The sequence below is a fragment of the Phalacrocorax aristotelis genome, chromosome 11, assembly GCF_949628215.1.
Source record: "Phalacrocorax aristotelis chromosome 11, bGulAri2.1, whole genome shotgun sequence".
Taxonomy (NCBI): Eukaryota; Metazoa; Chordata; class Aves; order Suliformes; family Phalacrocoracidae; genus Phalacrocorax; species Phalacrocorax aristotelis.
Window position 1 is genome coordinate 2,526,127 of NC_134286.1, and position 18,333 is coordinate 2,544,459.

Genomic DNA, 18,333 nt, shown 5'->3' on the forward strand with positions numbered 1-18,333 from the left:
CCCTGTGCTCGGCCCTGGGGAGGCCCCACCTCGAATGCTGGGCTCAGGTTTGGGCCCCTTGGGACAAGAAGGGCCTTGAGGGGCTGGAGCGTGTCCAGAGAAGGGCAGCAGGGCTGGGGCAGGGTCTGGAGCACAAGTGTGCTGGGGGGCAGCTGGGGGGGCTGGGGGGGGGGGTTAGCCTGGAGAAGAGGGGGCTGAGAGGGGCTGGAGTGAGGGGGGGGGCTGGTCTCTGCTCCCAAGTCACCAGTGACAGGACGAGAGGAAACGGCCTCAAGCTGCGTCAGGGGAGGTTTAGGTTGGAGATGAGGGAAAATGCCTTCCCTGCCAGAGCGGTCAGGCCCTGGCACAGGCTGCCCAGAGAGGTGGGGGAGTCACCGTCCCTGGGGGGGTTCAAAACCGTGTAGACGTGGCACGTGGGCGCATGGTTCGGGAGGCCTGGGGGTGCTGGGTTGGGGGTCGGACGTGATGATCCTCGGGTCTTTTCCAACCCCACTGATTCAACGGTTCTATTCCACCCCCATCGCCGCCACAGCCGCCCTCAGGGCCGGGGGCGCAGGCGGCCCGGCCTCCCCGCGGCGGCGCTCGGCCTCCCCCGTGAGGCGGCGGGCGGCAGCGCGGGCGGTTGGCGGGAGCCCGGCCGGCGGCGGCGGCGGCCCCACCTCGGGCTGTCTGACGCGCGTTGCCATGGCCACCGGTTTCCGCTACCGTGACCGGCGGGGGCGGGAGGGAGGGGCGGGCCCGCTTCAGCACCAGGGCGGCCGCGGACAGCAGCGGCGGCCCCGGCTCGGCGGCGCCTCTCCCGCGCGGGAGCAGCGCCGGGGCCCTGCGGCGGCGGAGAGGGCTCGCCGTGCACGGTAAGCCCCGCGTCTGTCCCCACCCCCTTCCCCCGCCGCCCCGAGGGCCGCGGGTCCGGCTGGCGAGCCCCTCGGTGCTTCCCGGGACCGGGGGCGCGGAGGGGAGCGGGGCGGCGGGCGGCGCTCCCGCGGCTGGGCGGGCAGCGCTACCGGGGCTCCCCCGGAGCGCCCCGGCCCCCGGCGGCGCCGGGCTTGAAGGGTGCCGCGGGCCGGAACGGAGCGGGGCGTTTCACAGGTCGGTGCGTGCCGGCTCCGTTGGGAGCGGTTGGTCTCAGCTACTAAAACTTCGCAAAACCTGGAATGCTCGCCTCGGGCTTGGCCTTTCGCCTCTCCTCGAAAGCCGATTTCCCTATAAAACTTTATCAACTTATAAAAAGAGCAGTTTGGCAAATTGGCACTGACTGGGGGGGGGGGGGGAGGGAAGGTTCTCATCGCATGCAAGCTCTTTCTCGATACGAGCATGAATCCTGCAAACTTCCCGAATTTTGGGCAAGCCCTGCCCCACCAAATTGATAGTAGGAGTAGTAGAAGTGTGGTACTCACGGCGTGCTGCCCGATTAGGCGCTGGAAGCTCTGTCGTCTCATCTAGATGGCACGACGTAGCCCTAGTAGCTCTGGCCTTTTCTAGCTCTTCAGAAAGAGCTGTCCGTGCTCCCCAGGGAGGTCAGAGCCCGGAGGTGACGGTCAGGCGGCAAGCTGGGATTCTCTGCCTGAAACTGTCTGGAGGTGCTCTTCTAATAAGTATGCCTGCGTGCAAAGCAAAACTGGTGCCCAGCAACTCCGGGCCAGTCTCCTGTGTCTCCCCAGGCAGGAAATCCCTCTCCTATGCTCACTGCCTTCCCCCCATTCACAAGCATGTCTCTCTGATACATCTGTTAAGCCACTGCAAATCTTTAACCGTATTTATTATTCCATCAAAAAGAGCGTGGTTGACTACACAGGCACACACACTGTCTTCCGTGTGCTGCACTAACAATAATGGTTTGTTCATGGCTCCCATAAAAAGCAACAAGGTAGGTATGAATAATTATGTGGATCACTGTGAAAGGCTGAAAAATGAGTCATAACTGAAAGTGAATCGAGAGCAGGGACTGTCCCACCCTTCATGCTCTTGTGTTCTGCTTAAACTGTAGAGTCAGTTGTGGCTTGTGTATGTCCCATTCAGAAATGTAGAAACGATCTCCCTGTCCCTTCAGCCTCCCGTGTGCTGTGGCTGCAGCACCCGGGAGTAAGGAATAAGGGCTTGATGCGTGGAGGGGAGAACAGCAGAGTCTGGACTGTACCTTCTCCTCCTCTGTATCTTAGCCCTCTTGCATTCCCACTGCTTAGTTTAAAGAGAACACTGATAGTTCCTTTAATTTGCAGTTGCTGCAGACCTTTGACCTCGTGGTAGTGCTGCTTGTGCACCGTTCCTGCTCAGCTATGCATTAGAGGCATAACTTTACAGTAAATTTAGTTTTGTTGCCTCATTAGGCATCAGACTTACAGCACTGTAGTAGGGACTGTGTGCTCTGTAATGATTCGGCTGCCAGAGAGACGTCTCACGTCGACCCTTGCGAGAAAAGGCCTGAACTTAAACTCCTGCCCTGGAGAGCCTATAAACAGCTCCTGCTCAAGCTCAGAAGCAATTGCTGATGCTGTGGAGTCCAATAATTTACGATTCCACTATAAATCAGGGAGAGATAAGTAGACCAAGTTCCTTGAATGATCACATTGAAATCACATTGACATTGAGTTATTTTGGAGAGTAAATTAAGCAGCATTTAGGCTGGCAGTGGAAATCCATTAATTAATTAACACTGCGTGAAGGAATGGAATCCTACTCGTGCTTTTAAAATGCTCCTAATCCAGATTGTTTTCGTGGCCTTCCTAGTTCTGGGCTCCGAGGATCCGAGACCATCCTCAGCTGTAGCTCTGGGACTCCTGGGTGTGAATCAGGGCTCCTCACCTCCTGGGCAGGTTTGGTCTGTGCCATCAGCGCTTGGCCATGGCAAGGGGTGAAAATGTTGGTACCTTGTGCTCCACATTGCCTCTTGCATCTGTGCTGAGCAGCCCTTGGTGGGTGACCCTGAGGTTATTGACTGTGTTTATTGAGCTCCCGGTAACTTGATAGTCATCTGCATATGGGGATAGAATTTGTCATATGGATTTAAGACATATATGTGTCTTACATGTTATGTATATGTCTTACATGTCATGTATATGTCTTACATGTCATGTATATGTCTTACACGTCTATGTTTAACTCCCACTGATTTTAATGGATGAAGCTCAATGAGTAGTTAGAAGATTTGTAAGCAAACTGCAAGTCAAATTTCACCACCAAACTATAGGTGACATGGAGTGACGGATGGTCCATACAGAGTGGAAGTGAGCTCAGAATGTATCTTACTGAAGTCAGATGCCCAGCCATGCACATACTGGGCCAGCTCTGATCTCGTTTACACCAGAGTAATTTCTAGTGTGAGAACTGGCTTTATGCCATTGGGATTCAAGCATTTAAAAAAAAAAAAAAAGTAAGTCTTTTGAAAGTTACAGTCTGGATTTCCCCTTTGCCACCACAATCTTCATGCAAAAATACATATTCAGAGCATCAGTACAGAATATAAGAGACCACAGGGAATCAGCAGCGTACCTATTGTCTGCTGCTGTGCAGAATTAGAGTGCAGTACATAAAGGGAGAACATAGGTAGCTGTAAAATTTGAGCATAATCTTGAACATGGTTCCTCCATGTTGCAGAATTGCTCACAGATAAACCATCATTTTGGTTTTTTTTCTGGCCAAGATATTTTTGTGGCCCTAAAACCTATCTCTTTCAGTCCATATTAACAAAAGAGTGGTTGTCCTCCATAAAACTCTACAAACTGGTACAGCAGATGTCAATTTATGTCAACATCAGCTGATTTTCTTCTCCATTACCCTTCCTGCTGGATCTTTGCTTACCTAGCAGGTCCTGTCTTCTTGACAACCAATGTCATGGTGAATGTTTTTTCACATTTGGTCATAGAAAGCTTGACTCAGTCTTTCTCAAAAATTGGTGTCGTCATCCGCATGATGGTCGTTATGCATTATTGATAGTGATGGAAAAGTCACGAATACACGCTGCTTTGCTGCAGGGCCTTAGCCTTTTCCTTTGGTTTATCATTGCTTTATCTGCTCTCCGCATTTTAGTAATAATGTCAACAGAGACATCTCATACTGCCTTCACCACGAAAGGGTAGCAGTACCCTGGTCCCCGTGCTGCAGCCAGAATCCTTTTCCCTGATGTAGTTTGAGTGGAGTTAGGCAGTTTTTTTGCTTTATCACAGAACTCTAGAAAACATTTCAGTTACCAAAAAGCTATTTTCTAGGGGAATCCTAGCTCTTATTGATGCAGAATGAAGCATAAACTCTTGTACAGCAAGTACTTTGAAGTTAGTAAATAACTCATGTATATTCCCCCACTTTTAGAAGGTAACTCATGAAGTTGGGGAAACAGCATTAAAAGGAAATCCCACTACTGTATTGTGTGGTCAGAGAATAACTTTCTAATATGAGTATGGAAATTAATTCATAAAAATATGAATTACATGTTCACATTATAAACACAAATAATAATATAAACAAACAGCGGAAGGCATAGTGATCTTTGAACAGGAGCCCAGCTTGCCTTCTTATCAGCTCTGTGAGCCACGTTCCTGTGGAAGCTGCCAGCCAAGCCTGCGCCAGGATACAGAAGTTTTTTTTGTTTAAACTCGCCACTTGCCATAGCAGGCACGAAGAGCCTCTATTCGGAGGGATCCTAGACTGCTTAACAAATCAACCTGGAGCCTGTGCCCAGAGTTCCTGTCTTCTGCCATAAAATTAAAATACTTCTGGAGTGAAAGAGGATAATTGCTTAATAGGAAATACTTTTATGAAATATGCAGAGCAGAGCAGGGATGTGGAGCTTTACGGAACATGAGTGCATTTGTCTTCAGCTTTCTGCCTCACCCCAAGGGAAACTCTCCAGATCCATTGTGCTACTGTATGTACTATCACCATCCACCCTCGACACTTCAACGGCTTGGTACTGATTCAGAAGGGAGAAAAAAAAGAAAAGCATTGCATTGATTGAATGAATTAAATGCAGCTTCCAGCAAAGCACAGCATTTTTTGGTATGATCAGTCAAAAAAAAAAAAAGCAAGCCATTCAATGTACTGCGCGTGTTGCGTTGGAAGCCTCTCAAAACAGAGATGACCGCAAACCGGGCGGTATCCCCTAATGCTTTCATGACCAAGGCCATCCCACGAGACAGGGTCTTGGGCACGTGCCGCCACTTTTGTAACTCGCCAGGTCTCCCTTGCTGCAGATGAGGGGAGGAAGCCTCTGGAGAGTTTCTGAGGAGAGCCTTGACTTTGTAACGCCCTCTATCCCCTGGAAACAGCCGGGAATTAGGACTGTAATGGCACGCTGCATAGCTCATCCCTCTTCCTCTGGCATTTGAAGAGGAGAGATAATTATGAAGATGGTTAATAGATGGAAAAGGAGGATTGTTTCATTCTTTACCTTGCCTGCTTTTGCTGCAGTTTAGTCATAATAATGAGAGTTTTTGATCAGTGAGCTTCAGATTGAGTCACTGGTATCTCGAGTGAGTAAATAGGTTTTGGTATTAGTCTGAGGAGCTAAGCAGAGCAGTCATGCGCTGCTCTTGGAAGCTGGCAGGCAGAAAGGGGGAGGCGAGCATCTTGGGAGAGGGGAGAGGATCCTTGGCGCTCGTTCGTGCCAGCCTCGGGGGAATCACCTTGAAACGATGAGGTGTCCGAGCAACCTCCGTGCTCCCTGAAGCCCGTGGGAGATGCAGGCACCCAACAGGTTTGAGGGTCAATGTGCCTCACGGTGGGACCTGGGACTGGGGGCACCCAGAAGCAGTGACTGACTGCGAACATGCTCTCAAGCAGTATCCATGGCACGGTGTGTCGGAGGGGGAAGCCCAAGGCGCAGAGTCATGCGTTATCTCCTGGACCCTGCTGGTTCTCAGTATAGTCTTTTGCTTGTTACACACAGAGACACAAGGGTAAAAAGGCTTTGAAATGAGTTTGTTGGTGCATATCATCACAATTCACATTCTGAATTCAGGAATAGGAAAATATTATCTTTGAGATACAAGGTAATTGTTGACATAGTCATTTTTATTTTTGTTTTTTCTTCAGTTTGAAAAATCCTGGAAACCGCAAGTACAGAATAATGAAATGATGCACTTTTTCCTGTAATGACGGAGCCAATAAAAGGCAGCCATTGAGAATAATGTCCCAACAGCCAAAGCACTTCATCAATCTCAGCTGCTGCTTTTATGAACATATGTAATAATGGGTGTTCTTCTAGAAAAAAATATAAAGGTCTCTCTCTCCTTCTCCTAAGGGGAAGCCATTAATTCTACTCTGGTGTTAATCTATTCTATCATAATGATATATCCATTAATGGATATCATATATCCATTAAACCTTCCACCCTCGCACAGAGAGAAATAACAATAGTTCATTGTTAAAAAGACTAAATGATGGGGGTTTTTTTTGTAAGTAACTGATTATATATTTGTCTGACTTTTCCTCCAGGAGGCCAGACTCCACGTGCTGAGACTCTTTTATCTAAGCAGTCCAGAACCTCTTTCCCATGTCACATAACCAGACTAACCAGAGCTCAGCCCTTACCAGACTTAACCGTTTATTCCCAGCTGCAAACATGACCCGTCACTGCCCGGATTTGGGCAGCAAGCTGGGGAACATGCATTCATTCCGTTAGTAGCCCATCATGAGTTGGGAAGCAAGTGAAAGCTGCAGACGGGTCCTGGCACAGCAGGGCACAGAGTGAGGAAACCAAGTACTGGGCTTCTGGCAGCAGTGAAAACAGCAGATTCAGTGACAAAAATCTGACTGCTGAAGCATGGAGAAATAACCCATTCTTAATAGAATGAATACTACAGTCCATACCTCCTTGGGCTAATGTTTCAGCTTTTCCTGCACGTTGCACATGTATTTACACTCAGGTCATACCTGCAATCTTTATTCAGAAGCGTATCTACTTTCAGCTTAAAAGATGAGATTGTGGAGGCCAGCTCAGCAACACGGAGCAAATTCATGCATCTGTGGAATTGTACAGTGGGCAGGGTCCTACTCCGGATAGACTAAGGACCTTATGTAGGTGTTATGGACTTCATAGGATGAGATGCTGGAGTGGAGGTCTTTGAAGGAAAGCCTAAAAAAGACTACCTAGGTGTCAGCACGTCTTTGACATGAGAAGTATTAAAAAGTGCTTTTGTGATAGCATCCAAATATTTACAAAAACGGTTGTAATTCCTGCATAGCCAGTCAATGGGCCGTGCAGAGCATGGAAATTCCAGTAACAGGCTGAATCCTGAGCTTACTGTAAATGAACCAACAACCTAGTCTGCCAGGAAACAAGACCTTCCTGTCATCTGCACACGTTTTTAAAAAGAATAGGAAACCACTACACAATTCATAATATCTAATTTTGCTGAGTTATTATTAGCTCTACTTTTTTGGTATGATCCCGCTACATCCCTGCTAATTTGCATGCCTATTAATAATACTAAATTCTTATTCAAAATCCCATAGAGAAAATAGCAAATTTGTTAACGTCCTTGCAGAGGATTAAGTACGACCTGGAACCCTGAGCCTTTATAAGCACTTTTATGCCTTTCCACTGCTTGAACCTTATCATTTCCAACTCAGAAGGCTATTGTTATGACTGCAGGACTGCCAAGTTGTAATGCATGATTCATTATGTACAGCAGGTGACTGGGAGTTAACATTTATCTGAAAATGAATGTTATTGTTTGTTGGCATTTTTTTTCCTGCAGCTTTCCCTGGGAGGTTCGTGGTTTTGTCAGTGACAAGATGACAGTTCATATTTTTACCAGAGGATCCAGTGAGTCATCCTATTAACTCCGCTGAAATACATGCTTGCCAATCGTCCTGCCACGGTAAGTCTGTGGGATTATGCATTCTCTCTGAAAATGTTATTCAGGAGTTAGTCCATAGTATCCATTTGGCAGTGCAAATAATCTTTACCTAAAGCAGTAACTCCTCAGTGATGACCACAGCCCCAAATATTGCATATCACACCTATTTTTTATTGAAGTTATTGAAGTATTGTAGAGCAAATGAGAAGACTGACTGTGCCTCATGCCATGCTGTTTACAAGGGCTGGGTTTGTTTGAACCGGGAGGCCATGTAAGAAGGAGCCTTGTGCGTTGTGGGAACTGATACAAAGGTATAATATATCTGGCCTTGAAAATGCTGCCCTGTGAGGGGATCCACGTGCAGCTAAGAACGAGTGCACTGTGAGTCATGATGGAAAAATCTGACATCCAAAAAACCCCAAATCTCCAGGATGACATAACATGGATTATGTATTCGTACTGGTTGCCCAGATTAAACTCCGTGGTTACTTTGTCCCTCCTGAGACTCCCAGCTCACCGAGCCAGTATCTAGTAATGTTCCAGTGGCGGTGGAGGCTACTTGGGTCCTTGTCCCCGCTTTGCGCTATAGGAGAGTACGTCTGCCCTCGGGTTGTACCACCCTGCAGATCGTTTTCGTTGGGGAGAAGGGGTGGTGCAGGCCGGGACATGACTCTGTTGCTTTTCCCTGTTCCCTGGGTTGGGTTGGAGAAAAGGTAGGACACATTTTTGTTGATAAATCCCTTCTTTCCTGCTTCCTCGTTCTGCCCTTGACAGTGACATTCTGTGGCACAGTCCAAGCAAACTTGCTTTCTGCTTAAGTGTGTTTTGCGCACCGTGCAACCTTATCTCACGGGAGAAGAGCATATGGCCTTGAGTTATTGTTTGTTATTTCAGGGTAACTAGATGGTAACTGTACTGAAAACTTACGGCAACTCATGCGTTCTGTCATGATAACAAGATAAATAAACAGCATCTTCACTGCGTGCATTAACATTAATGGAAGAGAAAACTCATGAAAAACACTGTCAAACCAGTTTAAATATGTCCCCATTTAAGATGCCCCAGATGCTTTACTGCTTCTACTTGTCTCATATGCATTTAAATTATGACTGGGACTCCTTCCACATTTGACATTCTTGCCTTCATAGCTAACGCCAGCTGCAGTCCTTAAGTCAGTGAGCATGCAAAATACTTTAAAATGTCCAGCTTAACAGAGAAACGTATCTTGGAATTAAAATAAAGCTTTAGCAAGATACCATGGGAATCATTAGTAATGCATATAATGTGTGTGCAGCAAAAGCAATCCAGAGATCTAAGGGGAGAATTGCAGTAGGTACTCTGCGCGTCTCTGGGGTAACCCCCAAGAGCACGGCCACTACGGCCGCGGACAAGACATTTTGCTGTAAAAGATCCCTTCGCAACCGGTTTCAAGCGCAAACAAAGTAAAGACACTTGGAGCATTAACGTAGTTGTATGATTGTTGTAAAACAGACAGACAGGGGAGCAAATGAAAGCAAAGGGAAGAGGGTGGAGCTATTTCAGATGTGTTCTGCTTGAGAACGTTGCAAACCCTTTGAAAATACACTGAAGCAACACTATAAGGTGTGTAAAAAGAGAATCCTAAACAGTTTATTGGTAAAATATGAGCTAAATTTGATGAGACTGTCCTCTAGACTGTAAGTGTCTGTTTCTATGGAACTTGTATGGAACATGAAAACTATCGTTGGCGTGGCACGTTCTCTTTATTCAGATGTGAAGCCAGATCGGCTTTTATTTTTGTTGATAAAGCTGGTGTGCACCAGAGCGCTAAGAGGTGGTAAACTGAATCTTTTACCATCATTATAAAACCAAACTCATAGCTGTTTTGCCCAAACCCTGCTGAAGAAAATGAGAGCCTTTAATTTCAATATAAAAATAAGCAATAAAAATCAGCAAAACTGTTCAACGATCCCGCAGTAACTAAACTTTTTCCCACATTGCAACCACTTCATCAGCTGAAGGTGACCACTCAAGGACAAGCTCGAACTTGAACCGGGGAAATATTTTTCTAGCCTTATAATAGGGATAATATATCACAAAACTTGACTAGGTGTGATCTGTCTTATTCTGTGCCTCTCTGGCCAGTGTATGTAAAAGAAAACACCCTGAAAACGACTTTTCCTCAGCACTTTATCTGGCAGAGATCTTAAATCAGGCAGGATTCAGGGTCCATTGCAGTTTATAGGAACATTTTAAATCCCATAAACAAAAACCTAAGAGAAATCAGTAGGAGAGAGTCTCAATAAATTACAAAGGCTGATGAAGTGAGGAAAAAACCCCCTCTTTTCAATACACAATTTCAAAGGCTATTTGTTCCTTTCACTGTGATGGTGCTAGCATTTATGCAGACTTCCATTTGCCCATGGAAGGACTTTAAGGTAGGAAAACACGGAATGTGAAGCACATGAAATGCTTTTAAGTATTCATGTGGAAGAAGTTACAGGGACTGAACTCTTTGTCAGGTGCAGCAGGGCAGACTTGGGGAAGGTGGGACTGTGGGTGCCGGCGAGGAAGAGCTCTCAACGTCCCTGTCACGTATACGGTTACCCTAAATGGCACAATGCCGCTGCTGGCAAAGGGGCAGTGAGATGTAGCTGCCTCCAGGGACCATCCTCCATTGCAAACATCACCAGTTTCCCAAGAATGAAGTGATTTTCCAGCCTCTTTTCCCATTATCCAACCCAACCCCAGCACTCGCTTGCGTTCAGCTTTGTCTGGCTGCCGTGGTCACGTGCAGCGAGTTGCCTTCCCTTCAGCCCTTGATCTCGCTTGTTTTACACAGTGCTTTGACTAATTATAGCTTCAATACTGCTGCTGATTTATTGTAACTGAGGCTTACTTGCATTCATAATAGCTCCTGACGTTAGCCTGAGCACCTTGGTAAATAAATTTGCCACTGCTTTAAGAAATAAGGCTCCTAGTGGCTATAAAATTGCCTGGAAATTGTTCTTGTTGCCAGACAAGATTAAGGAAAAGAACAAGAGAAAGTCCTTCTAGGAAAGTGCAGGGTCATGTACTGTGTTGCAAACTGGAAGTGAAGTAGTAAATAATAGTAAAAAAAAGTTTATTTAGGTCTATCTGTAAATTAATTATACTCTTGACAACTTAATTCCTGTTTGTCCTAGGACATTTTCATTACTTGTCAAAGGTGAAGGCATTATTTCAGCACAGAATTCTTAGCATTTATCATAAGACATTTCTCAGACATTAATGTTGAGGCTCTGAACTCACAAAGGATCACTGGATTCTCCAGGAATCACTTTAGAGAAATGACATTTTGAGGTATGACTCTTCGACACAAAAGAGAGATTTACTGACATTACCTCTTCCTGTCGTTTTTAAATCTTAGCATATTGCAATAAAATCTAAAATAACTAAAAACATGGAGCAATAAAGGAAGGATTTCTAAGCTTATTTAGGGATACTTCCATCTTCTGACTTTCAAATAGTGTTTGAAGAGGGTCCCTCTGCTAAAAAAAAAGGATTGAATTTCAACATTCCCTCCCTAAGCCCTTTCTTTTACATCACAGCATTAACCTGGAAAAGCTTTCTCAGTTTTGCAATATCAGACAAACCACATAACAAAACCTGCTGCTTATACAACGATTCTGACAGCTCTAAATTTGCCAGTAGAGCGTTAGAGCTGGCCTGCCATAATCTGATGTATCAATAACACAGGTGACAAACAAGGCAGCGAAAAAGTTATACGAAAACCTCTCCTCCCAACCTTCTCACTCCACCCTGTGCTGCTTCTGAAATCCACAGCGGCTTTCTCTAACAGCTGGTTTTGATGATAAAAATGTACTGGGATAAAATGTACTCGAATAAAAATGTACATAAGGGCTATGAAGGATGGATAGAAGTGTTTCATAATAATAGTTTGTGGTGCTAAAGGGGTCATAATAATAAATAGCTAATGGTAAAGTCATAGGCATGTAAAGTGGGCAGCGCTATGGATGGCAATTTCTCGCCTCTTCAGTTCAAATGTCCCATCTTCTAAATGCCTGCAGGAATGTGTGCGTACAGGTGTATAGGTATATTCACATGTTATGTATATGGAGTGATATACTATGTAAAACAATGCCAGAACCGACGTGGTGGTGCCGCAACTGTAGGACTGAATCCAAGACCTTCACACCGTCAGTTCAGTGGCAGTTAAACTCCCAACTTTGGTCCTGATTTAGCCACCTTTTAAAGCATGAGTTTAACTTCAAACATATGGTTAGTTCCATTCTTTGTGATGAGGCCAGAAAGGTGCTTCAAATTACATATGCTCTTGATTAGCTTACTTGGGAGCTCAGTCTGGAGTCCAAGTGTGTGAAAAATAGCTCAGTAATATTCCCAAGCCGTTTGTCAGCTCACAAATTACTTGAAATTACTAAAATATTCCAGAATGTGGAATCTGAAGGTGAGGGAAGGAAAATATATGACAACATACCTATGTAGTCACTACTGATTAAGAAACAACAGCGTAGGTTTTTTGGTAGTGTTGGTAGTCAGTAGGATTTTACTTTATTCTTGGACTTTAGCTGAAAAAAAGAAAATGTTTTAGCCACCTGCCTGCAGAAACGTTTCTCAGCGCCGCAGCAGGGCGTTTGCAGTGTTGGCAGATACCCGACAGTCACTCCTTTCTCAGGGCTGGAGGCTCGCTGAGCCGTTTCAGATCACACCTGAACACCACCTGAGTTTCGCATCTCCAGTCACTTTTCTTCGGTCCCTCCAAACTCCAGCTTTGCACCAGCTCGGCTGGGAGACACAGCTTAGTCTGGGCAGCGGTCCCGGCTGCTGCCTTCTGGGAAACAGCCGTCTGCCTACCAGGGATTTCATAGTTTTTGTGTGGAAAATAGATTATGAAGTTCAGTGTCAGGGTATAATTCCTATCCTGCTTATACTCAGTATTAAGAAATACAGCGATTGGCTTTATTTTTCTTTTAGGTGCTCAGGTAGTGTTTCAACAGCAACAATCTAAACCCCCTTGCTTTGTAACAAATCCTTTATTGCAATTATTTTTAAATTATTTTCAGAGTGTCTGAATTCTCTCTGAACTAAGCTTGCACAAACCCAGCAGAAATATTCTTAAAACAAACCTTAACTAAGACATGTAACATTAAAGGAGAAAGCAAAATGATAATGTTTGTGCAGAAGAAAAGGAGTTCCTTTCAGAAATCAAAGTTGTTTCCAGCGTCTGTACCTCCATCTGTAAGATGCCTGAACAGCAGCTTCCCGTGGCTTGAGGATGACCATGTCTGACTCAAAATAACTGTGTTGGCTAAAGAATCTTTGCTCTCTTGAGCGATGAAGAAAGGCCCCGCTATGTCCATAAATGTTCTCTTCCCTCACCTGTAGGTCAGAGCAGCAAACTCAGCTTCAAACCCAGCGCACCGAGGCACAGCAGCCAAGCGCTGGGGTTACGCAGAAAGTGGCCAGTAAATCACAATGTCTGCCTGTGAGCTCTCATGCGATTTATGAAAGAGTATTGAAAAATGGCACAATAGGATTCAGCAATAAACCTTTCCGATTAACTGTCTGAGCATTAACTACCCCAAAAGAACTGAGGAAGCGTAAGGAGGCAAGAGGGGACACGGCGTGAAACGATGCCCACGGATTCTGGAAGTTTTTTGGCCTTCTGAACTGCTGTTCTGTGACACTGACGCTCATGTCAGGGGACAGCGAGATGAAGATTTGCATCTTTCATTACACCTTAGACACCTAATGTCGAACTATTTCGTAGTTCCTTAAATGCAGTTCTTATTTGCTTACTGTAATCACACCTAATTAAATAATTGTAAGATTGTGTTTAATTATACTCATAGTACACATAAATAAAATTTTTAAAATAAAGCACTCAGATTCCCTTTACAAAAGTTGTATTAAAATAAAGTTTGCATATGATCAGTTAGAAACATTTTTAAAAACCATATTGTGGGGTTTGCACCATTTTTTTCCCCCTCATTGTAAAATGTAAATCAATTATCCATGCTAAGGTCTATCTGGTTGCTAAATACAATGATAGGAAGACAAGATATGATTTTAAATGGAGGAATTCCAGAGCGTGAGCTTTATCCCTTGTATTCTGTAGGTGCTTCTTTAGAGGCTTTCCTGAGAAGTTTTAGAGAGCAGGGCAGACTGGCAGGGGTTTTCTTAGCGGTTCTGCAAACCATAGCTTGCAGCACTGCTTCGTTAACGCAGGGATATGGTTAATGGCTTAGAAGGAAAAGCTTTTGCCTCAGAAACATAGTGGAAACAGCTTAACAATTATCGGATATCCAGTTCTTAAACCGTAACAAGTGGTATTAAAGGGTGCATGTGTAGAGATGATCCATAGACTAAAGTACACCCAAGGCATATGGCGAGATAAGCAACGAGCACGTTGCATCATTCCTGCTTTATAAAAAACCTTCCTGGTCTTCCAGCAGCCGTAAGTATGCACATCACGGAAGACAGAGGGAGATTTCTAGGCAGGACAGAAAGAATACATTTGCTCATTTTGCTCATTTTAGCTCTTCACAGTGAAATTTATTTGGAGTTTCATTATAACCACCAAGTATTTCATGTTATTAACCTTTGAGTAGTTTTAAATGAAGTCTATATGGTTTACTGCATTCACTTTGAGTCATGGATTATACAATAACACAATGGTTTCTCAGCAGGATTAAAACCCGAGTACATTAAAATTCAATTAAAAGCCTGTGACAAGTGCAGTGGTTGACTCAGCCCATTAACTGGGATTGTGTCTCTCTAAAATGAACCACTTTGTCACTGCATCAAAGAAGGAAGATATATGTTTGTTATGGCGTAGTGAAATGTCGGGCTCTCTTGTATTTGAGCAAATTCTAACCTTTTGCTCTTAATTTCTGTTTCTCCCTAGTTAGCCAACCAACATCACAATGACTGAGGATTTAGACCACAGATTCAGCAGTCTCACCTGGGATCAGGTTAAAATCCTGGATCAAGTTTTAGCTGAGGTAATACCTATTCATGGGAGAGGAAATTTTCCAACACTGGATGTAAAGCCGAAGGATATAATTCGCGTGGTGAAGGAACAGCTCATTGAAAAGCAAATCAACGTTAGAGATATCCGCCTGAACGGTTCGACAGCAAGCCACATCCTAGTAAAGCAGAACGGAACCAGTTACAAGGACCTAGACATCATTTTTGGGGTGGAACTTCCAAGTGAGCTGGAGTTCCAGGTTGTTAAGGAAGCAGTTCTTAATTGCCTATTGGACTTCTTGCCAAAATGTGTTAATAAGGAAAAAATCACTGCTCAGACCATGAAAGATGCCTATGTGCAGAAGATGGTCAAGGTATCCACCGACCACGATCGCTGGAGTCTCATCTCGCTATCAAACAACAGCGGCAAGAATGTAGAATTAAAGTTTGTCAACTCGCTCCGACGGCAGTTTGAGTTTAGCGTGGACTCCTTCCAGATCATACTGGACTCCATGCTAAATGCTTACAGAGCAACAGACTGCAAACTGACCGAAGACTCCCACCCCACTGTCATCGCCGAGAGTATGTACGGAGACTTCAACGAAGCAATGGTCCACTTAAAATACAAACTGATCTCCACAAGGAACCCGGAGGAAATCAGAGGAGGTGGCCTCCTGAAGTACAGCAATCTCCTGGTTCGTGACTTTAAGCCAGCAGATGAGGCCGAAATTAAATCTCTGGAACGTTACATGTGCTCCAGGTTCTTCATTGATTTTCCAGATGTTGCAGAGCAGCAAAGGAAAATTGAGTCTTATCTGCGCAACCACTTCATTGGGGAAGAGAAAAGCAAGTACGACTACTTGATGACTCTGCGTGGAGTAGTAAACGAGAGCACGGTCTGTCTCATGGGACACGAACGAAGACAAACTCTGAATATGATCACAATTCTGGCTTTAAAAGTACTCGGAGAACAAAATATCATCCCAAACGCAGCCAACGTAACGTGCTATTATCAGCCTGCTCCATATATCAGTGACAGAAACTTCAGCAATTACTACATTGCTCACGGACAACCACCTATCATCTACCAGCCATACCCATTTCACATACAAATGCAAAGCGGCATGGTGTAGGAACACAAAAACCTCCTCAGCACTTACACTCCTCTCTCTTTCCAGTTCTCTCCGTAATAAAGGCCTCATTAAAGCAAGATTTATCATCACTTTTGATTTAAGGACATATTTTTGTGCAAGTTGCCAAAGTTGTTTGGTTGATCAACGTTTAAATCACTGTTAAGCAGATCGTAAAACAAGTGAAATTCCTGATGTAGACCCCTATATGTGTTTGGGCTAGACTTTTTTTTTTTTTTTCCAATGAAAAGAGAAGGATATAAATTATTCTAATTTTATAAAACAAAATGCACTAAGTTCTGGGTTCTAAAAAATTCTTAAGCAAAAGTTAAATAGTGTAAATGAAAAGTTAAGCCAATAAAATACCTCTGAGTAGAAAAGCCTGATTTTAGAAGTGATAGCGTTCTGGGTACATCAGCGTAGATCATCCGACAGTTATACCCATGCAGATCCAGCAACATTTATTTGCAGCACCTTTTGAAAACACATGTTGATGGGCTGTCTCCTGGTGGTTTGAGCTCTGCTTTACAGGCCCTGGTCTGATCACTCTTCAGGTCCTGTTAGAGACATGAGGTCCCTCTCCTCACCAGCGCACTGGTCGGTAGTGGCTAGCAGGAAACAGCCTTACCAAAAGCTGACTCAGCATTTTTGTGCATCCAAAATTTCCACTGATCCGAGTGAGAGATTTGGCTGCAGCGTTAGACCCCAGGATCTGCCTCACAGATAAGGAAAGCTGTAAGAGATACCACTATTCCCATTAAATTGGTCTTGAAAAACAAGGTAATGGAACAAGAAAGAAGGTGAAAATTGAGCACATAAGGCCTGCTTTCTATTGCTAATTTATTCGTGATCAGAGATGCTTAAAGCATAATAAACGGCGTCAGGAAAATACCAAAAAGCCCAGGACTGCATTGTTTTTAGGTGAATTAAAACAAATCCTTGGCAGTGGCATTTGAAAAAAACCATTTTGTACTAGCAACGTCCTGTACCTGTTTAGATCCTGCACACGTACACTAGTAGCAAATGAAGAGTTCTCTTACGATCAGGAAGCAAAACATTAGTTACAGGTTTGTGTGTGTGTGAATGTTTACCAAAGATAAGTTTTAGACATGTCACACAAGTGCCTTGCCGTGCCAGTTGCTCCGTGCCAGTCGCCATGCCGTTGGCAATCGCGCTGGAGCGCTCCTGAGGTACGGAAAGGGAAACCTATGCCCTTGGTGCTCCACCCGTGGGTCGCGAAGCGTCCGTAGCGCTGCAGGTCGGAGAGGCGTGCGCCATCTCCTTCAGTACGAGCAGGTTTGCGGCAGGTGGAGCTAAGGCGTTCTCACCGCAACTCCCCCGGTTTAGATGCCGAGTATGGTACAAGAAGGAATAGCAATGAAAACGAGATTTAGAACGGGTGCGGTAGTTAAATCGGAAGAGCCAACTGGAAGTGCAAGCAGTAGTTTCTTACATCTGATGCTTAACACGTCACTGCGTCGTACGATGAGTTCGTTACTGGTACATCACTGTGGGGCCTCCTCGTCATCTTTAAAAACACTGACTGCATGCACTATTTACAACACGTGGTCAGGTCTTAGAAATTTCTGCTACTTGGGGAAGAGCGTTTGGTTTATTTTACACCGAAATGTGCTACATACCACTATTTTAAATCAAACATTTCTAAAATTTCTAAGGTCTATGAAGTCTTATTGCCAGTGAAATGTAGCTTTCCTCTTTCCCATTATATGCCTGTACAATTGAACAAAGAGCTGTTTAAAGACAACTTTGCTGATCGTCATCACTAGAGTCAACTCTTTTCTGTAAAATATAGTGCAAAACCCAACATTTCTGCAACATAAGAAGGGTATCCTAATCTCCTTGGGAGCTGATGCATTTTGTGATTTCTTTCATGAATACAGTACTATTATTTTTGCTGAGTGTTCAAGTATGTCCAATTCCGTGTCTAAAAGCTCACTTTATTTCTCTTCTACTAGTATCTTTCCATTGGCGAAACGATATTTAAATAAAATCGGCAATTCGAATTGCTCTGGTATCAAATACGAGAACACTGTATTTGCACGTAAGCACTTGTAGGGAATTCCCTGTGTCAGAAGCAAAATGGAGTGAAACACGGTGGATTTTTTTTTTTCTTTTGAGCTGCAGAGATTACAAAGGGAACCTGTAAATTTAGTTTGGTACTTGCCAAATTAAATAGCACTGTGAAAATGTGTAAGAGCCTTATGTAGGTTATGTCCCTGCTAACGCTCGTGCTTCACCACTCAGCTCGTGTCATCTGAAGAGCCGAAAGCTGGACTGGGCACAGCCAGGACGTTCAGATGAATCTGTGGGAGTTAGGCACCCAAATGGCTTGAGTTTCGGGAGGAACGGGGCTCCTAAACTCCTTAAATATTTTTTAAAATCTTAGTCCATCCGCATTGACCTGTGACCTTAATATA

At 44.6% G+C, this 18,333-nt stretch overlaps 1 protein-coding gene across 1 annotated transcript; it reads left to right on the forward strand.

Annotated features, from left to right (window-relative positions):
- The first annotated feature begins 751 nt into the window (after positions 1-751).
- Positions 752-17,910, forward strand: TENT5D (terminal nucleotidyltransferase 5D). The gene is made up of 3 exons (XM_075106609.1): positions 752-854; positions 7,695-7,817; positions 14,704-17,910. The coding sequence occupies exon 3, from the start codon at positions 14,723-14,725 to the stop codon at positions 15,896-15,898; it is 1,176 nt and encodes a 391-aa protein (XP_074962710.1). The 5' UTR covers positions 752-854; positions 7,695-7,817; positions 14,704-14,722; the 3' UTR covers positions 15,899-17,910.
- The last annotated feature ends 423 nt before the right edge of the window (positions 17,911-18,333 follow it).